Below are 26935 nucleotides of genomic sequence, written 5' to 3'. Positions count from 1 at the left end.
CCCCCCCCCCTCCCCCCAAGAAGAAAAGAAAAAGAAAAAAGAAGATATTTTGTTATTTTAGTAAATACCTCAGATAATTTTTTATGTTTTCAAAATATGAGAACCAATCTATATATATAAAAAAGGAGAGGTATAAACAATGTGGTTAAGCCAAGTGGCAAGCTAATAACAAGCCACTTGGCTATTTTAGGACAATCAAATATAGGTTATGTAATAATATTAAATTTGAATTCAAAAACTGATATTTCAAACTAAAAATATATATCACCTAAAGTTGATTAGTGATGAATTTGAATTGTAGTTAAATCTTTCAAAGCAATCTGAAATTCTTATCAAGAGATGGACTCTTTATCGATAACTATAAAATTCAACTTATTTTCTTATTTTTAATCTCTTTTAAACCTATTTTTTACTTATGTTCATTATCAATTAAATGACATATAAAATTTTTAAAACCAATTATATAAAGTTCCATTGCGTGATTTTAATCAATGAACTTGAAATTATTTTGAAATTTTAAAATTTAAATTAAAAGCTATCCAAATTCAATTTCTTAAAAGTGAACTTGCATTTTCTTAAATCCTCTATTTCATGACATGTTATACGTGAATAAATAGTAGTCAAACATATTCTAATAACACTAAAATGAAAGATAAATATTCTTGAATTCAGGTAAATTTGAATTTAAATTTAAATTAAAGACTAAATATTTTTGACCTATAGATAAAAAAAAATAAAAAAATAATAAAAAAACTGCATTAGAATTGGATTGAATGATAGACTTTTGAATTGACATTAAGAATTTTGAATTTGGATTTGGGATCAAACGATAACAAGGAAATCATACAACGACAATATTTCAGAATTTTTAATTCCTAATGCGATATCACATTTTAATGAAATTGTTCGGGCAGACTTATCCTTTAAAATAATGATAAGATATGTTTTAAAAGAATAATCAACTTTGATAAATTTATCTCATATAAATATGCAAAAAGTTAACATTAGTAGATAACTCCTTAGTGCGAGATTTAAGGAATATTTTATCAGCCAATCCAATTTAAACAAATAGTTTATTAGAGTAAAATGACGAGCTTGACTCCTTCCTTCTCTGTTTTGCTAATTTGTCTTCTCTGTCTGTCTGTCTCTCTCTCTTTTTTCCAGATTGTTGCGGAAACAATTCTCGGGTGCAATCTGATTAAATACAAAATTAGATGGATATTTTGTTCTTGAAGTGTCTCAATAGATATTAGGTAGGCAATACTTAATTGCTTTCGGAATTTTGGTTATTATTTAACTTGAAATATTATATACTGTTCTGAAAGTTTTATGGTCTTTTTGTATTTACATTGCAATTGTTACACATTTCACGAGCTTTAATATTTATTTTTTTTGTTCGGTTCGATGGGTTCGAGCTATCGTCGAGTTATCTTTGTCTCTTTCATTACAAACTTGATAATTCAATTTTTATGTCGTCAATAATAAAGGCTATTTTGTGGCATTGTTCTCCCCAAGTTATCAAGTGAACAAATAAATAAATAAAAAAACTTGATTTATACAGAAATCAAGTTAGATTGAAGCCAACGTAAGTTATTATTACATTTTTTTTTTTTTGGTTATAGGATATATTTCTACATAATTAGTGAGGAGCATATATGGATTTCTTTGTGATTTTAAAGTTGACAATTTTAGTTACATATTATTTATGATTTGTTACATAGTATTATTTATAATTTTGCATCATTCGCACATATGGAGATTTTAAAAAAGCCACAGAAAGAATAGAGAAGGTCTTTTTGGTGTATTACATTTTCTTGGTTGAACTATAATTTTTTGTCCTGTTTGAACAAAATGGGAAGTCATAAGTTCCTCAGTGTAAAGTACTTAAAGACTTGCTGAAGATGGCTCGAGTAAATTCTTAGTATGTGCTTTATCAAATTTTGAGATTAATAAAAAACTATCTGAATTTAAAGCTAAAAAAAATGTGGAAAAACGTTTTGTGTTCATATAAAGTAATTTTGGCTTGATCAAAATTATGGGATGAAAGTATATGTTCTTTGAATTTCTGTTTGTTTTGCACATTGACTTTAGCCTCCACAAATCTTGGGCCAAACAAATTATAAGTTATGCTAAGTAGCAAGTTAATAACAAGTCACTTGACAATTTTAAGACAAACTTTAATTTGATAGGTAATAACATTGATTTTTATTTTAAAGGAAGATAAAGATGTGTTTTTTTCAACAGCATGTGAAATTAAAGCGTGCCATTATTTCTTTGTCGCATGTCCAAATCTTTCTTCCGGCATATGTTTACCAATATGTAGTGATTGACATTGGTGGTGGTTATGAGTGGTAGTGGTTAATAATGGTGGATGCTAGGGGCAGCTGTAGTTGATAATAGTGTGTGATGGCGGGTACCAGTAAATGGGTGGAATTGATGAACTATCATCTTTAAATATAATGATATTAAGATTTTGTTATAGATTTTAACCATTCAGATTTATTCAGACTCATTTAAGGAGTCTTTGGCAGTTGGCACAGAGGTGCTCGTGTTTGGAAAGGAGATTTTGTCGCATGTCATTTATCGTTAACACTTGGTAATCGGGAATGCAAAAGAATGCTCCAAGGTGTTTGTTTGGCTTTGCTAGCGTCAGATAGATTGTCGTTCAAGCTGGTGGTTGTGACTCACAAGTAGTAGTTGTTAAAATGAGCTAAAAGTGAGTCATAACTCAACCACCCAATTCTTACTAAGTTTTAATTTTTTTATTTGTTCTTTTATAAATTTTAGTACCTAATAAAACTACTTTTTATGCTATATTATGGCTACATATAACAATAAAAATTGTCTTTTAAAATAAATTTTGTCCAGTCATTTACGCTTATTAGCCCAATTTTGATGGGTTGAAATGGATTGAGCTAATAAATGTATGGATAAATGACCAACTCAAACTTCAGCGGGTTAGGTGGGTTAAGTTTTCATGAGCTAATTTTACCACCTCTACTCACAACATTTTCAATTAAAGGAAAATTTTAATTTTAATCTGCACATTATTGTTAAAGATTAACTCAAGGATAGAGTTTTGAAACCTGATTTTAAGGCTACATTTTCTAAAGTTGAATAGAAAGATAAGATTTAATCTTCAAAAGTAGAGTAGTCTTTAACTTTGTATTCAAAATCAAATCAGATGTTTATCCCTTTCTAATTAGAAAATAAAATTAATGATACTAAAATTATTTGATAACTCTGAAAAATGACATAATTCACTAACAAAATGTAAATTAAAATTTAAAAAAATTGAAGTAAATATGTCAGTAATAAATGTATTGAACTGAAGCAGCAGAATAAATACACAAAAAAGAAAATCCCATTTAGGTAATCTCAATAATAGCAATTTAAATTAAAACATTAGTTGGAAATAAAATAAAAAGATAATCTAATTATTTCTACATCTATTAATTAAAGAATCCGTCATTACTCCTACTATTAGTTAAGCAAAAGTTTAAGTACTAAATTTATTTATATATTATAGGATAAGGATGTACTGTATTTTAAAAAAGAAATCCTATTCCTAACAACTTATTATTTGGTGGAGTATTACTTTTGAATTTGAATTTAAACAAAATTTGAGTTAGTTTGAATTTGGTTTCTACGGTCCTACTCCTACTGCTAACTAATTACTAGATAAAGTTAAATATGAGGATAGCATCCGTAAATTCCTAACGGGTAATCCTTTTGAATTGAAAAACAAAGCAAATCAAATCTTATCAAAAGTCATTTTTTTTGAATTTGGAAAAAAGAAATCAAAGTTTGAACTGGGTGGTTAAAACTTTTGACTTGGAAAGACAAAACTCCAAACGAGTGATAAAGAGGGGTGAGTGAATGACAAAAGTACTACTAATGGAAAAATTAATTCTTCTTTGCTTAAGAGTTTTATATCTCAAGACAAAGCCTATTTTTTCTTCTCCCTGAAAATCACACAAAGCGGCAAGCTAACACTCTATGGTGAAATAGGTTATCGCATAATGGGTAATATTTTGAAAATATTGAAATTGTGAAGAAAACCTTAGATGTCTATTTTCACATGCATGATTTAAAAAAAAAAAAAAAAGGCTTTCGTTACCATCTATATTCTCTAAAAAAAGTCACTCATATATTATTACCGAATAGTATAATTTATTAATTTTCATTATGAATATTTGGACAACTTTTCTTTGAAAATAGCATGACAGACAAAGGTGAAATCAAATCTCTTCAGTTAAGTAGGAGGTTAGTGGCATTAGGTAATAATATTGAAGTCTTAATAGGTAAAATTTGTATAAAAGAGGGTAGTAGGCTTGGAGATTAAGCCAAGTGACGCTGAAAAAAAAACATGAATTTTATTTTTACAAACTGTCAATAAACATTGTAATAAAAATATTTGAATTGAGATAGAAAAATTAAGTCTAAATGGAAAGAGATAATATTTGAATGAGATAGAAAAAAATGATGTGAATTGAAAGATAGAAATAGTTACATTGAGATACAAATCTTCGAATTGAAATTTAGAAATATTAGTAAATCTATATATATAGTAATATAACACTTCTCTATTTATATTTTGTACAAGAATACAACATTATTTTGATTATAGGCAAAATATTAATAGAAAACGAATTAAAATATCACAGTGAAGCTATATAATGTAGAAAAGGTGGATAGAGATAATGTGAGGATATTTATACATTAAATTAATCTAAAAGGTAAAACAAAGTAAATAAATAACTAATACACAAAATATTCTTGATAAAATTTGGAAAACTGAAAAATCGTGAATAATAAAGTAAAAGTTTTAAAATTATATTTTTCTTGAGAAAAAGGTTTTTTTTTATACTAAAGGGAGTGGAGTGGTCGAAAATATTAAATCAAGTGACAAGTTAATAAATTAACTATATAATTATTTTAATTAGAGGATACTTTAATAAATAAAAATAAGGAGCAAAAAGTTATTCGATGAATATGAGTTCTTTTAATTTCATCCAAATTTTGTTATCGGATACATTACATTAAGAAAAAAGATATCAGTTGATTTTTTTAAAGTAATCTGATCTAATATGCTAAAACAAAAGCATATGATGTATTTTAATTTTATGTAGATTTAATTATCGATAGAATACATTAAAAAAAAAATGGTAGTTGGAATTTTTTTAAAACAATATGATCTAATATGTCGCTATTTAAAATAACTAATATTTCTTATTATTGTCCGTGCATCGCGCGGGTACTAATACTAGTAAATTAAAAGCTTTCGTTTTTGTTTTTGGCATGTACGGAAACAGGAGTTCAATAAATATATTATTAGAAAAATAAAAAAGAAGAACGAAGAGATGTGATTAGTGCAATATGAGGAGTTCAATAATTGAGCACTACTCTCAACAACACCACTTGCCAGGCTCAAATTTCTTCCTTTTTGGACAGTCGTTTTCGCTTTTGGAGTTACTTTTGCTTTTAGGTTTAATAGATTCTTCTTGCAATTTGTTATTGAAAAAAGTTAATTAGTAAATCCCAAATAAACTCTTTGGAGACCACAATTCATACAAATAAGCATACGTGAGGAAAATAATCATAAACAAAGCTGCCATTATGTATTTGCACACTTTAACTTTTTTTTTTTTTCCTTCTTTTTTTTCCATCTTCCCCACTAAGCGGAAGTGTTTCATTAATAACAGCTCCCGAAAGCAAAACCAAGGGTCGTAGTGGGCGTGACAAGTGTTTTCTTATATTTAGTCAATGGTCTCGAGCTTGAGTTCTGAACATGGAGTAACCTTTATTATGGAACGCTCTACCTTTTAACATAGACTTCCCGACGCGCCACATCCGAAATTAGCCGCCCCAATGCGGATATCGAATACCACATGAAAAATAAAAAATAAAAAATCTCAAGAAAGCGATTAATTGAGTTATATTTCCATCCAATTGATCATGAAAATTTGTTATTTAATTTATTCAATGCAAATTGTGTTTAAAGTTGATACATTTGGACTGCTGATTATAATTTCTCTTTTTGTTTCTTTAGAACTTGGGTCTTGTAATGCAAAAACACAAGTTGAATGGGTCGCAAGAGAAAACCTAGTTTGGTATTTTTGTGACCACTACTTTTATTAAAGATGGTGAGTAGTTGTGGGCAAGTCTTAGCAATAAAAAGCTGTGCGTAGTGTAACTTTCACAAAAAACCACCTTGTTTCTTTTTGCATGCCGCCTTCCCCAGCCTTGTATAGCTATTTATAGATTAAAGAATTTTAAATTAATGATTGAAACACATAAGTATTTCGTTACACGTTTCTTCTACTTGTACAGTATATTGAAAGTTATTTCTTTACTTGTTCATTATAGCAAATCAAGATAAAATTAAATATTTTTCTCTAATTTTAGAGTAAATTTACATTTTTGAAATATCGTAAAATATGAATAATTGAGTAAAATAAATACATAACTACTAATTTCTCAAGAAGAGTGTAAATGCATACCTGCTGCTAAATACGTTTAATTTTCACCTAGTACTAGTGTGCTACAATTAGCTCATGGTTTCTTCTTTCACTCTTCTTGTTTTGGGGTCCTTGATTTTTTCTTTTCAATTTAGGGGAAAAAGTCAATAGCATGCACCTTGTTTTCTTCAAAAATATAGCATACATGCCATGCACCTTCTTTTACTTCATTATCATGCGAATCTCAATTGGCGTTCCGCTTTTTAAATTTTTAGGATGAATAAATATCTGTATTACAGTATCCGCCAATGTTTTGCCTTTATTACTATTTATATGTTTGTTATTTTGGGAAATTAGCAATTTCTTTATTGAATAGTTTGACTCGCAATTCCCAAATGGAGGAGAAAGCAATTCCTTTATTTACCATACAAAAAGCTTTAATTAATTTGCTTAATTAGTCTACGTACCGGTGAAAAGTTGAAGCATGACAAAAACATACCCTCATCATTACGTTAAACACTGCACACTCAATATCTCTTCAATTGAAATATATTAGGCAACTAAACACAAAGTTATTATCTTCTGCACAGGCCCGAGCTGTACGTAGTAATCCAACACGACACGTCTGATTAAAAATGAAAGAGTACTTATCACTCCACCACATAACTCTTAGTGGTGTTTTTTTATGCTATCAGTAAATTTTATCTAATATCATATCACTTATCAACAACAACATACCCAGTGAAATCCCACAATGCGTATCATATCACTTATCATTCCTAGCAAATTACCATTTGATAGTTATCAAGATTTAATATAAAAAGTTAATAACTAACCTTATAGTGTAAATATATTTTTTTACCGCATCAGTGGATAAAACTTAAACTCTAATAAATTAAGGAAGAGGAAGATCTAATTGAGGAGCAACCATCAAAACTTGATTTGTTTTTAGTTTTATATATTTTTTATAAAATAATAATTTACACATAAAGAAACTAAAAAATGCACAAAAGACATTTAATTAGTAGGCATTTGGCCATGATTTTTTTTTTTTCACTTTATTTGATATTTTGGAATTGGAGTTGAAGTTGGAGTTGTGGTTGGTTATAGTTTTTGCAAAGAATATTTGGCTATTTGAATATATTGAAAGAGAAAAAAGTGAAAAAGAAATTTTAGTTACTTTTTGGCCAAGCACTATAAAGTGAAAAAATTAAAATATTATTCCGGAAAAAAGTGAATAATTCTCGTGACAAACGGGCCCTTATAGTGTATTTCCCTTTACTCAAATCGTAAAGGGGTATTTTAAACCCATTTCCTCCTTCAAGGCTCCAACAAATTGAGTGGATTATATTTATTTGTTTTTAGTTGGATATGGAGTATAATATATGCTCTTTTTTATATTAATTAAATTACACATTTTGTATGGAGGTCATCATTGTCTTGTGGCCATATTTGATAACTTTGCCTTTAAGATATCACCAAGAAATTAAATCTGTTGCTGCAGGGTTGCTGATTTTGAATGAACTTCACACAAATCCAATTATCAACGACAAAAAATGTCAAACTTTGAATAAGTAGACGAAAAGTATAACTGCTTTACTAGTAGACTTGCAACTTTAATTTATAAAGTTACTAAATTGACAGAACACGATGAATTTAAAATACTTGTTCAACTCCCAAACTTGGCCATTTTCAGCAGCGTAAAAGCTCAATCATGGACAAGGTGTCCACCTGGCTTTATACTAGGCTTCATAAATTTTGATTGCGTGCTTTGATTTTAACCATGGGGCCAATGATTAAAACCTTTCTTCAAATTAATCATTGACATGATTGAATTATGTTCTTGAGTTTATCCAATTTCACCCTGACATTCTCATAATCGTAAGTGTTTAATGAACATCATAGACAAGCGTCCACGAAAAGAAATCACTTAATTAATCAAAATTATTGACTAAGGGTGTGTGTGGTATTAAAGAAAATATTTCCTATTATCCTAAATAATAAGTGGATTTTACTTCTTTTGTTTATGTTTGTTAAGTAAGCAAAAAATATTGTCCAAAGAACACGGTAGGTAACGGGGATACATGGTGGTGTTGGGTGTGGGCATGCGATAGTTTGTTACGGGCAGGGGTATGTATGGTGGCATGGGTGGTGGGAGCTGGAGTGTGTTTCGTGGTGGGAGATGGGGGGTTTGGGAGTTGTTTGTGGTGCGGTGGGGTGCGGTGCTATCTGCGAGGGGGAGAGAGACAATCGACGAAGCATGTCACTTATGAAACTTATGTTTTTCAAACAAGCTCAAAGTAAAACACATCCTAAATGCTGGTTACTTGGCACATTGATAAATACGAAAAATTAATATCTTGAGCATGTTTATTTTTGAAAACTGAAAACGACAACACTTCTTGTTTTAGCTGGAATCCACGAGGGGCCTTCGAAAAGCTGAAACTGTTAAAGCTTGTTTTTCATTTCTTTATTTGCAGAATTGCGTTTCGATCACATTAACTTCATTTTCTGGAATACCTTTTCCCAATTCAACCAAATACCAAATGCAATTTCTATAATTCAAATACCACCTTATTAATTTTTGACTTATCTCGATTGATTATATCTTTATGAACAAATTCACTGTTGGTTACCGAAAATGATTGCAAGGTAGGTGCTTTAATGTGTCAATCTGAGTATTCTCAATCACAAATTAAAGTGATCTTCAGTATAACAATTAATGGCTCCTAATTAAAACATGACCATTGCCTTGCACCATTAGTCAAATAAATTAAAGAAGTCAATTTGTGACAAAATTCAATTATTGTCTCCCATACGACCAACAAAACAAATGCCATGCAAGTACATTTAAAGTTGGACTGGGAATTAGTCCAAATGATTAATGAAACTCAATACATAATCAAGGAATAATTGCTAGATCAGTTTTACTAATTGAAGCAAGGGAAATATAATGGAATGACACGGTAAGCATGTAAAAAATTTAAGAAGCAAGTTCAATAGTTGACAAGTGTCTATAAAGAATTATATATGTTATTGATCGCTTTCATACTTTCACCAGGCATATATAAATTAAAGTTCAGACTCTTAATTAATGACAAAAAGTGGATTTTTTACAAACAATATATCTTACCTGCAATATTTAGTCAGGAGTGACAAAAGATCGTATCCATGAGAGATCCTAATTAATCCAATTAATTAAATAGCAATTCACTTTATCTTTGCCATACGAATCGTAAATTAAGATTGAAGTGTCATTGCCTGATTAGAAGTCTTAAATATTCAACCCGAATGTACAGATAGTTTACCTTAGTATGGATGGAGATATCGATTTTATGGTTCACTACAAATTATTCTTTTAGTCATCTGATCCCTCTTAGAGGAGATCTGTAAAATATAACTAGAGAATTTTTTTTATAAAGTTACTTTTTATTCAATTGTAATTCTTAATAAGGACATCACCTTTTTTCTCAATTCTAAATAAGATAATTTGGAGATCTCTCTCCATTGTGGAATTTCACTGGGTATGTTGTTGTTGTTTGGAGATCTCTCTCCATGTTTAGTTTCGTATCACTAATCTACCTCAGGATAATATTGTAAATGGTCTGGAAATAGTCAGTAAAAGTGATGAATGAAACTTGTAATTTGCATAATCAGACATAATTGTAATGATCAGAATTAGCAAAGCAATAGGTCCGTTTCACTAATTAAAACAACAGTATTGAAGGGGAATATATAGTGAAATGACAAAGTAAGCATGTAATTAAAAAGGTTTGATAAGCAAGTTCAATAGTTGACAAGTGTCTCTCAAAATAATTAATCTTCATACTTTAACCATAAACACCTAAAGTTGAGGCTTTTAACTAGTGGCAAAAAGTTAAAACTTTTACGAACAATATATCTTGCCCGCAACATTTAGCGAGAGCTGAGACAAGATCATATCCACTAGAGATCATAATCCATTTAATTAATAGCAATTCACTTATCATTAATATCGAATGTCATTGTAAAGCCTCATTAGACGATATTCAACCCAAATATATTGATAGATCTACCTTAGTAAGAACGGCATATCGATTTTATGATTCATTACAATATTCTTGTGATAATTCTACTGATAGGAATTCGGTAAAATCTAACTCAATAAATTTTACAAAGTGATGCTTTTATTCAAATTATAATTCGTCATAAGAAAATACTTTCTCGCAAGGAAATCACTATTTCTCTCGACCTTTTTAATTTATTTTTTTTATTTTTTTTTAAAAAGAACCAAGTACCACTATTGAAATCAACATGTCTTTGGATGTATCTGCCAAAGAAGGTTTCCAGGTAAACACCCACCATAAAAGCAAAGGAGCTGCTTTACAAAACACAATAATTAATATTTAATAATAGTAGAGAAATGGTTATTAATGTGGTAGTTTAGCTGCTCTCTAAATAGTAACCATATAAACAAAATAAAATGAAAAAGAGAGTGGCATTGATTAATTTACACTTACAGATCTTTATAGGAGTATCTCTGTAACAGAAGATTTGCTTTTGGAGTTAGTGGAATCAAATCGGTCAATTCCGCTCCATCAGCGTCTCCGTGGGGCATTAATTCCCGTTGACATAGTACGATAAGATTCCATATGTTACAATTCAGGTTTGGCCTAGAAATAATGAACTATATAGAGCATTGTAAAAACTTATCCGTGTTCATATATAACAAACTATAATAGATACGGAGTATATGCTACTATGTGTTTATATTTAAATTTATAACACTTAATTATAATTAATTAAAATATATATTGATCTCATTAAATTACTTAGCTATAATAAATTTATATGGTTTGATATGGACACTCAGTATTTATCAGTGAGTGCATGCGATACTGTGTAGAGTAGTTCATGAAGTTAATTACTACTAACATGAATCTGCTTCATAGTATTTGTGCGACAAACTGATGAATAGTTGTGAGATTCACTTAGTCTAGAAGGAAAGAATAAATTCTAACTGTAATGTAACAGTTACGCTCCAACATTCACTTTTTTGCTTCTCTTATTCCCAGAAAGAGAAAAATAAAACAGCACCGAGTCGCGAATCAAAGTAAAGAAAGAGTCAAACATCTACAGAAATTATTGGATTCAAACTTTCAGGACTTTAAGCCTCTGAAGATTTATATTTCATAGCATTACAATTAAAAAGAAAAGAATAAATGGAAAGACTTCATCACAACTATATACTAGTAGGACTACATTTTATTTTTGAAAATTTCCAAAATGCCCCAACAGGGGGAAAAAAAAAAAAAAAAAACTCCCATGAAAGCAGAAATTATACATGCAATAAAAGCATATACAGTATTCATAACTCCCAAACTTCTTTCAAATTTACAACACTGAAACACATTTAGCAGTTCCTGCGTCGTTCTTCAATTCGTTATTGCATTGGCCACCATAGTTGTCCACCACATGCATGCATGAAATTCTGAGTAGTAACATATATTTTTATATACTTGCGAGTTGAACGAAATAGTGATGCTTTTCGATGAAAGATTCCAGGATCACATTAAGCCCCACCAGGCGAAGCTTGATTCATTAAATCCCTGTAAAATTTCGATATAAATTTCTCAGCAGCTTCATCTACTTTGCTATCATCTTCAACATCTCTCAGAGGATAAGGCGAATCAGTAATCCTCAATTGCCTAACCGTCGGAGTACGCCCAAATCCAGGCAAATTATTCGCTGGGGACGCATTGACGCTCTGAATCTTTTCCAAAGCCTTCATTACAGCAGCATTCATCATGATAACATCATCGTCGTCAGCAGTGGGAGGCGCGTGTGCACACGGGAAGAGGTGCGCGTGGTGCTTGCCCCCGCGCTTGTTGAAGTTGAATGGAAGGTGAAAATTTGGCTTCGTTGGGCTGCTACTGCAACTGCAACTGAACTCGTACTCGCCATCTGAAGCGCGTGGACACACGGAATTTGTAGCTGATGAGGATGACGAAGACCATTGGTGCGTATGGTGGAACATGAGATTATGAAATGCGGCTTTGCTTGCAATTTTTCCACGTTTCATTAATAAGTTGAGATCAAGCATGAATTTTTTCTTTGATATGCCTTTTCTCAGCATGAAGAATGCTACTCGCACTATATTCCAGAATTTCTTTGCTATAACTGGCATATTTTGCTCCATTATATATTCGAGAATTTATATTTCTTTTAAGATTGAGAAAGATGGAATTTGTGATAGATTTGATGCTTTGAAAGAGAGAGAGGAAATGTTTTTGATTTGTTGGAATGGAAAATGTGTGAATGTATAAAGGGTTATTTATAGGGCTTCCGTAGAGGAAGAGGACGCACTGAAGCACTTGAATTTCTTCTCCTCCTTTTTTTATTTTATTATATGTTAATAACAAATTTGTGACAGGAATTATAAGTGCTTTACTGTTAAGTTAAAGTGACACCTTGAGGCGGTCTACAATATTTTATTAGCACAATTATTAGTGTTTGAATTAAGTGGTGATTTGTCCTGGAATTGTTATAGAAGAAGAGGTTTAACTCGTTAAGTATGGGAATAATCAAGTTTATTATTAAGCCTCACCTTTCACGTGGAACACTTATTTTGAGACCAATTTCAAATCACTATAACTTTATATTACTTGTCCATGAAGATTAAAAAAAAAACAATAGGAAAATGTCTAAAAACTCTCTTGAAAGTTGTTTTACACTTTCTCTAACTTTTGAATAGAAAAATATATGTAATTGTTCCTAATAAATTCACTAAATTAACTGACATATTTTGTTTAGCAAGACTTTCTAAGTAGTAGGCCATGTTTTAAGGTGAAATTGGAAGATGTTTGATTTCATATTTTGAGTAAACTTTGAAATTGGAAACAATATTAAAATCGAAAATTGCAGAATTATATGCAAAAAAAAATGGTTAAGTATTAAATCTGAGTCTTGATGTCTATGTACGCTCAAATACATGGAAAACATATTTTATCAAATCATTTTCAACTTAGTTTAAAACCTTAAGAGAGACTTATTTTGAGCTTTTGGAAAAACAGTACACAAAATCTCAACATTACGAGCTATACATTTTTAATTAAAATCAACTATGGTATTATAATGCGCATCACTATGATAAATAGCTTTGATATATCCCTAATATATATAATTAACGTAATAGCTCTTTTTGTGGTCATTAGTCTCTCTAACTCGACATGAATAAACTCTTCGAGACTCAGAAACACAAATCAACCGTTTACCTATCCAAATGCAGCACATTCAACAATTGACTAAAGTTAGTCAATAAAAGTATAAAACTATAAAAATGTGAAAGGAATTGAATTATGTAAACCTATGATGTTAATAATTTTTACGTGACAGTTTCGTTAAATCTTAACAACATGTTACCATTTTATTTCAGATTACAGTTCTGTTTTCATTAAATACTATCACGTATTATATCTTAAGTGATAAAAGTTTTTGTTAGGTTGATATAAAGATAAACCTAATGTTAAATTACCCGGACAGTTGGTACAAGCAAGCCTAGTTGGTGTTTACGCAAACAGCCGCTTTCCCATTGAAGATATTTTCCGTATCATGTTTAAAATAATACACTAAAAAGGCAAGCTCAAATGATTTATTGAAGCACAAAAAGAAACCAACAATACAATCGTACTGTGTTATTTGGTTAAACTTGTCTTTTCCCTGTGTCGTCTATCTCCCAAAACCCTAAATTGTTATTATAATGATCACAACATTTAGCCGTTTGAGAAAAACGATTTCTTAGCAAGCGAGGTTTTCCCCAAACACGTGGCCCTTCCCGTCAAAGAAAGAAAAGAACCTCTTGCCAATTTACCTAACCCAAGAAACCCCTCTTTTTTAAACAATGATGATTTTTCACTTCTTTTTGTTTATTACTTTGGTCTTTGAACATAATTTATGTTTCTCAATATTTAAAGACAAGATGCATACACTTGCACAATTTAATACAATATATAATTAAGCTTATAAATATCTGATAAAGAAATGAACCTTAAATTTAGTTAAATCGCAAAATTTAGTTGAAGAGACGAGGTCATATAAAGAGATAATTAATCCTATCACCAATCAGCTGAACATCTGGAGCCTAGAAATATATATAAGATAGAGGCTTAATATTGGGTTAATCAAAAATTGGATGAGCGTGACACTGATATCATGATAAGAAAATGGACATTCACCGAACACAGGCCCATAAGAGAGTTAAAATATATATCAGATATCCTGATTGAAAAATTTACACTACTAAAAAAACTGAAAAAACCGATGCCAAAAACCGACGGCCCACGTCGGTTTTTTTAATGAAACCGACCGGAAACCGACCCTTTACGGTCTGTCGGTTTACATAGCCTCGCTTTTCGAAAACCGACGGACCACGTCGGTTTTTTCCGACGGACAGAGTCGGTTACGCAGTCCGTCGGGTTTTATTTCAAAAATTTTAAAAAAAATAAAAAAACCGACGGACAGAGTCAGTTTTTTTAATTTCTGATTTTTTATCTTATACAAAAATAATATATATTTTATGAAAAAAACGACGCAATGCGTCGGTTTTTTATTTAATTTTTTTTATTTTAATTAAAAAACCGACACAATGCGTCGGTTTTGTAAAAAAATTAAGAATTAATTTCCAGAAAACCGACGGACAGAGTCGGTTTTCTGGAAAATTTGCAAAATTAATTTCCAGAAAACCGACGGACTGAGTCGGTTTTCTGGAAAATTTCCAGCTTGCAAATCCTGCATTTTCTGCAACCACACCTGCACAGAAACCAGTACCAAAAGATGCTCAAAACTAGCATTAAAATGCTCCAAATCAATTCTAAAAGAGCTACAACACATAAAATCACCCTAAGTAATAATAAAACACATCAAACACTATCTAAAAACATCAAATACGATCTAAATAGACCTTCAAAGTTCAAAAATATTTAAATGTCCAACCAAAAGTACCATTAACTAGTTCTACATAGTTTTAACATAAGTCCATAAAGCATAAAACATAAGTCCATTATAAAATCCAAACTAAAATATAAGCTCCACGACTATATAAATGAACCCTAACCGCTTCCGGTTTCAAATACTTCTTACACCGGCAACGAGAACAAGCACACCTAATTACCCCTTCATTTTGAAAAGGGTGAAGTGACATTGCATGTGTGTAAACTTGTCAACAAATTCATCGTGTACACCCACACGATCACTATTGTTTATATTATACATCCACATACGATCCATCTACAAAAATATACGCACAAATTATTGAGGTTATAGAAATATATTTTAACTTAAGAATTCTAACTTAAAATATAACTTAAGAAAACACAATCCCAACCAATTCTAACTTTGAATTCTAAATAACAATTCTAACTTTAATAACTTATGGATTCTAATTTAATATAACTTTTAAAAGCACAATCCCAACCAATTCTAACTTTGAATTCTCAATAATAATTCTAACTTTAATAACTTATGGATTCTAATTTAATATAACTTTTAAAAGCACAATCCCAACCAATTCTAACTTTGAATTCTCAATAAAATAAAATCACCCTAAGTAATAATAAAACACATCAAACACTATCTAAACGCATCAAATACGATTTAAACACATCAAATAATTCTAACTTTAAAAAGCACAATTCCAACCAATTCTAAAAATTGAAAAGTAAATCTAGAGAAATATAATCTACATTTTAGTATTGAGGTTATAGAAATACTATAACTTAACAATTCTAACTTTGAAAAGCACAATCGCAACCAATCCTAATTTTGAATTCTCAATAACAATTCTAACTTTAATAACTTATGGATTCTAACTTTAATTCTAAAAATTAAAAAGTATATCTAGTCAAATAAAGTCTACATATTAGTTTTGAGGTTATAGAAATATTATAACTTAATAATTCTAACATAACTTAATAATTCTAACTTTAAAAAGCACAATTCCAACCAATTCTAAAAATTGAAAAGTAAATCTAGAAAAATAAAATCTACATTTTAGTATTGAGGTTATAGAAATACTATAACTTAACAATTCTAACTTTGAAAAGCACAATCCCAACCAATCCTAACTTTGAATTCTCAATAACAATTCTAACTTTAATAACTTATGGATTCTAACTTTAATTCTAAAAATTAAAAGTAAATCTAGTCAAATAAAGTCTACATATTAGTTTTGAGGTTATAGAAATATTATAACTTAATAATTCTAACATAACTTAATAATTCTAACTTTAAAAAGCACAATTCCAACCAATTCTAAAAATTGAAAAGTAAATCTAGAAAAATAAAATCTACATTTTAGTATTGAGGTTATAGAAATACTATAACTTAACAATTCTAACTTTGAAAAGCACAATTCCAACCAATCCTAACTTTGAATTCTCAATAACAATTCTAACTTTAATAACTTATGGATTCTAACTTTAATTCTAAAAATTAAAAAGTAAATCTAGTCAAATAAAGTCTACATATTAGTTTTGAGGTTATAGAAATATTATAACTTAATAATTCTAACATAACTTAATAATTCTAACTTTAAAAAGCACAATTCCAACCAATTCTAAAAATTGAAAAGTAAATCTAGAGAAATAAAATCTACATTTTAGTATTGAGGTTATAGAAATACTATAACTTAACAATTCTAACTTTGAAAAGCACAATCCCAACCAATTCTAACTTTGAATTCTCAATAACAATTCTAACTTTAATAACTTATGGATTCTAACTTTGATTCTAAAAATTAAAAAGTAAATCTAGTCAAATAAAGTCTACATATTAGTTTTGAGGTTATAGAAATATTATAACTTAATAATTCTAACATAACTTAATAATTCTAACTTTAAAAAACACAATTCCAACCAATTCTAAAAATTGAAAAGTAAATCTAGAAAAATAAAATCTACATTTTAGTATTAAGGTTATAGAAATACTATAACTTAACAATTCTAACTTTGAAAAGCACAATCCCAACCAATTCTAACTTTAGAATGATCAATAACAATTCTATAACTTATGGAATTCTAACAAAAAGCACAATAAAAAAAAAAACTAGTCAAATAATTAAAGTATACATTTTTGCACATATTCAACATCAATAATATTACAAAGAATGATAACTAAGCTAATACAAATACATTGACAAAGAACATGAAATAAAGCACAATCTCAAGCCAAAAAAAAATAACAACTAAATTAGTCAAATAAAGTTTACATTTTTTTTTCACAAATTCAACATTAATAACATTGCAAATGATGTTTAACAAAGCTAAATAGACTAGCATTAGGCCTAAAATCTACAAATAAAACTAAAATTAAAAGAATTTTAAATGTCCTAATTTAAGAGAAACTAACCTCAATTTATTAACTTCAAAATGGGCGTTGTCCGTCGGTTTTTTAATTAAAAAAACAAAAAAAACATTAGAAATACACAAAACCGACGCACGGAGTCGGTTTTCCATCGGTTTTTCAAAGTGACGCAGTCCGTCAATTTTTTGTCTGTCGAATTTTGCCAGTTTTTTAGTAGTGTTATATTACGTCTAACTAAATTTCAAAATTTAGCTTAACAAGTGAGAATTGCACGGAATTATTTTTTGTCCAGCTTAACAAGCACGGACAAAAACTTTCAAGTTAGGTTTAAATGTGGACTAAGAGATTATTTAGCTAGTAAATATCTATAAGTATCAGACTGAAATTTTAGCTACTAAATATTGTTACAGAATTGTCCATCAAAACGAGGTTTTCTCTTATAAAAGGAAAATGTGGAGCAAGAGATTTTTATAGAGTTAGTTCATATAGTTATGTTGAGCTTGAGCATCTCATGAACAAATAAATTTACCTTCACAAAAATCACAAAATCACAAAAAAAAAATATGTTACCAAAATCACAAAAAAAAAAAAAAAAAAAAACCTAAATTCAGTTTCGGAGATTGTATGTGAATAGCTAAATATATTTACTCGTACAGATGTTTTGCAATCATTAAATCAGGTAATTTAACTTTAGCGTTGAAAATTATAAAATACATATTGCATGATCATGGTTAAGTGAAATATACATAATAGATCCTTGTCTTGTAATTATTAACTAATTTAGTGCAAATATTGAATGCGGTTAAATTTTTAACATATATATGTACTTAAAGTGCACTATGACTTAGAGCCCGTTTGAATGGGCTTATGCTTTTTACATATAAGCCAAAAGCCATAAGCTAGAATTCTTAACTTATGGCTTTTGGCTAATTTTTGTTGTTTGACTTAAAAACAAATGTTTAAAAGCATTTTTTTATTTTACTTAAACAATGCGAAAGTGCTAAAAAGGTATTTTGGCTTAAAAGCACCTAAAATAAGTCAAACCAAACAGGCTCTTACTTTTCTTGGTTCTATAATGTTCTACGTTGCTTTTGAAAGATACTCAAACTCGAGAACGTTTGAACAATACATATTATCATGACTTTGAATATCTCTTCTTTTTCCCAGTTCCAACGGGGCTTAATTTCTTAATTCTTCTCTTAAACACAGCTGTTTACAACTAAATAAATGTTAAGAAAATCATAACATTACAAAAAGATCATGCATGCTACTCTGCTAGCTAACTCCTAAAGCTGAGCATGCGTTTATTTTTTAATTTAATTTGCTTATTTTTAACTTTGGGGAGTTTCCCTTGTCATGCTTTTGTTTACACTTTTTGAAGCTCTGAACACTTTTGAAACTTTTCAAAGTGATTAACTAAATATAGTACCAATACTTCAGGCTGTATTAGTGAAAAAGGCAAAAAGATTTGCAAATGGGCGTTGTCTCTGATCAATTTAGTTACCTAATTTAGACGTACTATGCATTTGGACTGTACTTCTTATCTAAGTTTGTACCAAAAGACTCTCTTTTCTGCTAAAATTGAAAAAAGAAACCCACTACTTAAGATATTTTCTTGCAAATTTCACGTGTTCTCTGCTTCAATAGCTGTGTAGCAACAATTATATTCGTACTGCTTTTTTTTTTTTTTTTTTTTTTTTTTTTTGCTTTTGATATTGATATATATGAAGTATAAAAAAAGGTCACTGCCAGACGATTATCCAATTGCAGCTGAGATTTTTAGTACTAAACTAAATTATCCCCTTGCAGATTCTTCTACAGTTGTACTTATGGATGTAATTTATCTTTATTATTATTATAATAATTATTGTTAAAATAAAAAAATAAAAATCCCTCCGAAATGGAATAGATCGCAATCTTCTAATATTATAGGCAGTCACTACAAGAAATGTGATATTTAGCTACAAAATTCTTAGCTACGACATAAAATTCGTCACTAATTGTTTATTTTTTGTGACAAATTTTACATTTCGTGTTTAAATACACGGGTCATATACTTTCAGTGACGAAACAAGAATTCCGTAGCGAAAAATTTGTCCCCTAAAGTTTCCCACCAAAAAATGAGTTGGCGCCATTTATTGAGTAACATTAGCCACGAATTTTAGATTATCAATGACACATTATTTTGTAACTAATGATGTACCCACTTTGTGACAAATCATTTTTTGTCTTTAAATTAGTTAAGTTTTGGACACGAAAAGATTTTGTCACAAAAAATACGTTGTTACAATAGTGACAAATTAGCATTTGTAGTTAAATTCAACTATTTTGCTACGAAAAATATTCGTAGCTAAATACAAATGTTCTTTGGCAACAATTGTTAATGATTTGAAGCAGAGGAGGGCCCACATGGAAGAGTAGAGGTGCAAGTGCACCGATGCGCAAATGAGTGAGTTCAGATTCGAACCTGCGATTGTGCTTACATTTTGTACAACCTTAACCAGTGAGCTATCTCTCACAGTTGCTTCACATGTGTTGAAGATTTATTTTTATAGCAGAAATCATACTTAGTATATACATGTGTCACTACTCAAACTATCAGTAACCAATCTGACATGGTTTATCCCACAGTCGTCATTGAAAATTTTGTTAAATTTATTTTAGGATAGTATAGTCCCAGTCGTTTTTAAATCATGGATCCGCCTCTAATTATGAGTGACAAGTGACAACTAACAAACATCTATTCAAGCGCTTTTAAGGGGAAACAACAAGACTAAATCATAGAATGATATTGTATCTTATGAAAAGGCAAGGGTCAATGCAAACACAAAATAGGGAGCGGGGGTTGTGATTCACTAGATAGTAAAAATACTGCCTATTCCAAAGGCAAAATCCGAGCAACAACTTTAAGAAATAGTGGAGTTTCGATTAAAAATCAATTGATTTGTGATTGTCGAAAAGTAGCACATTGATATTACTAACCGTCCAAATCTTCAATAAAAACAAAATGAGTCTATTAGTTAATTGGGAGGAAAAAAAATAAAAATCTACGGATTCGATCGATTTTATAATGCACTAACTAAAAATCTAATCGAGGTATGGACCATGGCAGGGTGTTATTCTACCCTAGACTACTTATGCTAGTTGGTCTAAGGTTTTTGTTTTTCTTACTTATACTATTCAACCACATTTTTGTGCCAAAACAATCAATTATTCCATTGATTTTTTTAAAAAATATCTTTCAATATGCTAGTTTGAACAACTCTCATTGTTTACACTTCTTCCTAGCTGCTATTAAATTACTGACCATGCCAATCAATTTTTCAATAGGTCATTTTTAATAAGTTAACATGAGTTTTGACCAAAAAGATCGACCGATGGTTCGATTTTATGAATATTATTTATTTATTTATTTATTTATTTATTTTTAATACAAAACTGACTAATTTTGTCGTTTTATGAAATAAATGATTTTTTTGTTCAATTTATCAATAGACTTAGTTGGAAAAATAATTCCCATCATTTCGACTCTATAAAACCGACGAATATCCGTTGGTTCCTTAAAAAAAAGTGATTTTCAAAATAAAGAGCAATTATATAGAGACTTATATATAATTAGTGATTCAGAACTAATTTAATTTTAATAGAAGTACCATAATAACTTTCAGATTTGGGACTTTGGGTGTTAATTACATGTTGACTTGTAGCCGTTTCCATCACCTACACCCAAGGCGATTTTTTTTTTGTTTCATTATGTAAACTTAATATATAAAATATATTTGAAAAAATTATGCTGGGTGTACATCGGTTCGGTTAAAATCAATTTTTTTACTATTGACACCCTTGCGTGTTGCCATAAATATGAGTAAAATAATAAATTTAAAATTAATTAAATTTGCAAGAATATATTTGCACCGTTGCAATTTTTTTTTTAAATTGTTGGTGAAAATGAAATGTTTAATTTCTCAAAACTCTTTCGAAATTTTAAGCAAAAATAGAAGCGCCAATGTTTCCCTCCTATTTCTTTGCCTTCCCCCCAAATCTCATTATGTCTTTTATTTTCACTTTTGGCAGTTGCATCAGACCCTTTTATCGGTATTGTTCATCTTTGGCTTTCACTTTTCTTCCAATTCTTGGGTTAAGACTTGAGATGGTAAGATTCTTTCCCTCTAATTTCAGTTGTTTATATGTTCAAGGTTTTGGCACAAGTGAATAATAGAACTGATTTAACTCTTTTTCTTTTGCGGTTTTGTGGGTCCTCTCGCCTCTGTTGAGTTAAAGCTGCTTTGTAATTCAATCTACAGTTAATTTGTAATGTTCAGGTTGATAAATATAGAGAAGAGTTTAAATGATGTCTACTATTTTCTGAAAACTGATTTTGTGTTTTTGGAAGTTTGAAGTTGTACCTGTTCCATGCCCTATAGTGGCGTTGGGAAAGAAGTTGGTAGTGTTATATAGGCTTGCTACTATTGAGTTGTTTCCTCTATAGGTTTTTTTTCCCAAGTTGGCTCAACTCCTTCCTCCCTTTTTATACATGTAGGACTTTCTAACATATTGCCTATGTCATTACAAAGGGAACAAGTGACATAGTGTTGGTTAAATTAACCAAGAAATGAAAAAAGAACTCAACTGAATGACTAAATTCCATTCTTGAAGTTTAAGAACTTGAAAAGTATTTCCACTGTCAGGATAATGGATGTTGATCTAGTTCCAACAAGAATCTGATGTTGATCTAGTTCTAACAAGAATCTGAAAAATATGATAACATAGCACTTGGATATCTATGTGATGGTAGAGTCGTTCTTTCGAGCCTAGGGTTTATCGGAAACAACCTCCCTATCCTATAAAGATAGGGGTAAGGTCTGCGTACATCTTACCCTCCCTAGACCCACTTGTGGGACCACACAGGGTATGTTGTTGTTGTTTGAGAATCTGTCATAAAGGTTATTACCTCAATTCGTTCTCCATATCGTATTTGTGACTGTATGAGTTGTACTCTTCAAGTTGATTGCCAATTTTGTTTTCTTCATTAAGTGCTTTGAATAGCATTTACTAATTTAGAAAGCATTATATAGATTTAGTGTGGTGGTTATTGATAAGAAATAATTCAGTTTCATCATTCTAAGAGATCTAGAGAACTGTTTAAGATAGTATAAGGAGGGGACTAAAAAAGGTTTTTTGTTTAAAAGTTAGCTTGCTCTATTAATGTTGGGTGATATATTCTGCTCTACACTAGTGCCACCTCTGGCTCTTAACAAAGGAAAAGCACTAGAGAGATGGGAGGCATGTGTGATTTGCCACTGTTGGTTGTTGTTTAGAGATATCGTTAGTGTTTCCCTTTAATTATTGTTTATTTTTTTCTTAAATTCAATTTCATTTTGAAGCCTTACTTTTTCTTTCTTCTCTCGAGTATATAGCTTAATGTCTTTTCATAATAATTGATGAATTATGTTGATGTCTTTATCTTTGGGTGATATCATTCATTGTAATATATGAGAAACTAAATCCTTCTAGTTTCAAGAGTTGGTGCATCTAGCATTTCTTGTTTTTGTTTCATGCTAGAATAAAAGTTAGGAAAATTGAAAGGTTAAAGACGTTAGCTTTCCCTTACGCACAAAAAGGATTCAAATTGTGTTTGAAACTAGGGACTATTTGAGTATAAAGCATAATGTCAAAACTTTAGTGTTCTAACTAGTGGAGCTTATCATTAAGACATAGTACATATTTCTAGTCAGGCTGCACATGTTGGTGTAACTTCAAATCAACACCCAGATAATTATATTCCTTATAGTTCTTTGGTTCTTTTTATTTTTTCTTTTAGTGTCTTTTCTCATATATCATGAGACAGATTCTGTAAATATATCTTGTTTTGCTGAGTGCTTTTGAGTAAAAATTAAAATGTCTCCTTCCTATTTCACCTAGACATTTCATGATTCTTGATTTTCTTGATGAATTGGAAAAATTACAGAAAAAAATGAAATGAAGCGAAATAGTTTGATATCTTTTGAGTATTCTACTTCTTTCAAATGCATTGGGAGTCTTTTATTGAAATCTTTGGCTTTTGGTGTATGACATAGCGATAGCAAGTGAGTGTATACCTGTACTCTTAAGTTTTGACCATCTTATATTCTTCAAAAGTGCCTCAGCAAAATTCTTGAGCATTGTTTGTTGGTAATCTGGTTCAAGTTTTCTTGAGCTTGTAACGTATATTCTTTTTAGCAGATAAACAGATGTAATCCTAATCACGTTGTTTGTCTTCTTTTCCTTTTATCAAAGTGTAATTGCATTTTTCTTCTTTTATAGGACGAATGTGTGAAAATCAACACAACTAGCAATCTAGTACAACAATGCACAAGCTGTTGGAAGATCTATCTTGGGTCACTCAACTTTTGGATTAGAATTTAGTTTGACAACTCTTTGGGTAAGCCGTGTTGTGTTAAGAATTCATAGGAAGCTGCTTTTTCTTACTGTAAGTCCATTGTTTTCTGACTTTTGTATCAATATTCCGTATTTGGGCTACATCTTGAACTTAGTTTGTTTCTTACTCTAGGATGCATCTCTTTCAGTGAATCTATTGTTACGACCTTGTAAGACGGTTGGAGGGTTGACTACTTTCTCTTTGTATGTTATATGTTGTTATCGTTATCTTACTTTTCTTATTGTTTGAAATAGTAGGACAAAATAGCATCTAGAATACAATGCAACAATGATGATTATGCTAATCAGGAGTTGTTTTCTCTAACTTCAATCGAGGTATCTTCCCACTTCACCCTGCTTAATCTTTTAGAGAGCATTTTTTAAGTTCAGATAGAGAGCATTTTTTAAGTTGGTCCCGTTAGGAAGTTCAGTCATTGCCTAGTTGTGTACAAGAAAATGAAAACTACATGTCATGGTTAACATTCTATGGTCGGATTAGTTCCGGTAACTTTCATCTTTGGTATCCATGTCATAAATTCAGTATTATTTAAAATGTAACAAATTATTTTGAAAAATGTCCTTTAAAACTGAGCAACCACTTTATGTTAATGATGCTTGCTTGTTACACCATTGAGCATTTGTGTCTCTGTATTCTGGTAAAGAGGATGTTGTTTGGATTATACATATGCTGACCCTCTATTTTTTTTTTTAAAGTATAAACACTGTCGTGATTTTTTTGGCATATTTGATGTGGCGTGATTTTACGCCACAATCGACGCTTTTCGGCTATAAGTTTTACTTGTTTTTAAGCAAGTCTATGTGATTTTATGTGTTTTTTATTATGTTTCAGGTAATACGAGGTCCCTAGAGCCTAAGTGTGGAAAACAAGCGGAGCAGGGGAAAAAAGTTGATCACTGGAAACAACTGGAGGTTCTGGAAATTTTCGTGGAAAAATACTCTGCGCGTTCGCGCAGGTATGTCACGCGTTCGTGCCCACGCGCGTCGGTGACTCTGCGCGTTCGCGGTAGAAGATCACGCGTTAGCGCTGAAGTAACAGAGGGATGCTGACGTCATCAACGCGTTCGCGCATCCATGTGGCGCGTTCGCGTTGAAGGTTTTTCAGCCCAGTCCGAACAGAACTTGGATTTTGACGATTTTTTGCTATTCCAGTTTTTTTAAAAAGCCAACTGGGAGCATTGTAAAATTATCTTTGGCATAAAACACAAGTTTGGAGGTTAGGGTTCCTACGTAAATATTCTTTCTTTTATTTAATCCTTGCTTATGGGAATTTCTTGGTGACAATTAAGATTGATACTCTTGTTGCGCTTATTTATTCATCGACATTATTTATATTCAAGTAAGTTCTTGTTCTTTTAATTATTCTTGTTCTTCAACGTTTCTCAAGGGAGTAGCTAACCCTAGGACTCACCCATTTATTTTGTTTGAAACTCGGAAGAGGAAAAACGGGATTGGGATAGAATAATTAACATGAATTTGGGGCGTTAACCCTCATCTAATGGAAATTGACCTAGGAATAGGCGATACCACTTGTAGCCATATTCGGGTGTTCTTAATGCTCCTAATTGCTTGAGGGATCTTCAATTGGGTAGTCTAGTTAATCTTCGGGAGAAGTTAATTTAGAGTCATTATCCGAGGCTAAATAACATAAACTTGCTAGTATTTATAATTCGTGGAATACATTGGATCGTTACTTGAGAAGTAGTTTCCTTTATTCCATTCTTGTTGCCATTGATCAATTTACTTGCTTTCTAGATTAGAATTTATATTTCCGTATTTTATCAAAACCTTATCAAAAACCACCATTGATGAGTTCGGTCTAGCTATTGTTAGTGATAATTCATAATCTGCTTAAATCACCTACATATTGTTCTCTGTGGGATTCGACCCCAACCTTGTTGGGTTACTATATTTGACAATGTCCGCGTTATTCCATTAATAGGTGTAATTTGAGCGTATCAATATTTCAATTATTACTAAATGGAGTTTCTTTTATGTAAGAGATATTTATCGCTATTTCAAATAATTGGATGTTCTTGTGGTCAGATGCTTATAATTAGTACTATCAATATATTAGCGTTGAGTAACTCACTAAGTCGCCTTTTTAGCAGTAGCTCCAGCGAACCTAATCTTTGATGGTTACTGGAATTTCTATGGTATTCGAGTCTTAATGCCTCGTTGAAATTCTTACTAATATCTAGTTTCCATTGTATGCACCGTATTTTCCTCCGAATTTGATAATTTTGATAAATTCTAATTGGATTACTATCAAAATTTCCTAATTTCTTTCAATCTTTTGGTCCTTTGCTATTTTTGGATTTAATATAGGAAGGATAAGGTTCTTCAACAACGGGAAATGAAGTCAACCACAACTAGAAGTTTGAAGACAACAAAATAGTTTGGAGAAATTGTATGTTATTTTTTTGGGTTATACATCTGTACAAAGAAAATGGGTTATAAATTTATAATGTATACATCTTTACAAAGAAAATGGGTTATAAATTTATAATGTATACTTTATATACTTTATGTTTTATTAGCAATGAAACATTCTTATATAACTGTATTTCTCAGAATCACCTCCTTATTGACTACGAATTAACCTCGTATGTTATGCCAATTGAAATGGTAATTAATTATGACAATTCATAGTGGCAATTTTATTTTGTCAGTAAAAGCAATATTTTTAGTGACGACATGAT

The 26935-nt window shown here is 30.4% G+C and overlaps 1 protein-coding gene and 1 long non-coding RNA gene across 2 annotated transcripts; one reads left to right on the top strand and one right to left on the bottom strand.

Annotated features, from left to right (window-relative positions):
* Positions 1-11582: 11582 nt before the first annotated feature.
* LOC132634371 (uncharacterized) lies at positions 11583-12759 on the bottom strand. The gene has a single exon (XM_060350629.1). It carries the CDS (start codon positions 12637-12639, stop codon positions 12013-12015), a length of 627 nt encoding a protein of 208 aa, XP_060206612.1. The 5' UTR covers positions 12640-12759; the 3' UTR covers positions 11583-12012.
* Positions 12760-21833: 9074 nt separating this feature from the next.
* On the top strand, positions 21834-26697 carry LOC132634370 (uncharacterized). The gene is made up of 4 exons (XR_009580126.1): positions 21834-21951; positions 24102-24267; positions 24471-24551; positions 26562-26697. It is a non-coding gene; the product is annotated as an uncharacterized LOC132634370 (long non-coding RNA).
* Positions 26698-26935: the final 238 nt, after the last annotated feature.

The sequence above is a fragment of the Lycium barbarum genome, chromosome 3 (genome assembly GCF_019175385.1).
Source record: "Lycium barbarum isolate Lr01 chromosome 3, ASM1917538v2, whole genome shotgun sequence".
NCBI classification, from domain to species: domain Eukaryota; kingdom Viridiplantae; phylum Streptophyta; class Magnoliopsida; order Solanales; family Solanaceae; genus Lycium; species Lycium barbarum.
This window is presented reverse-complemented; position numbering and strand designations above follow the sequence as displayed.

Bases quoted from the DNA above. Each gene is read 5' to 3' on its own strand.
- LOC132634371 (XM_060350629.1), bottom strand. From the start codon at position 12,639: ATGGAGCAAAATATGCCAGTTATAGCAAAGAAATTCTGGAATATAGTG.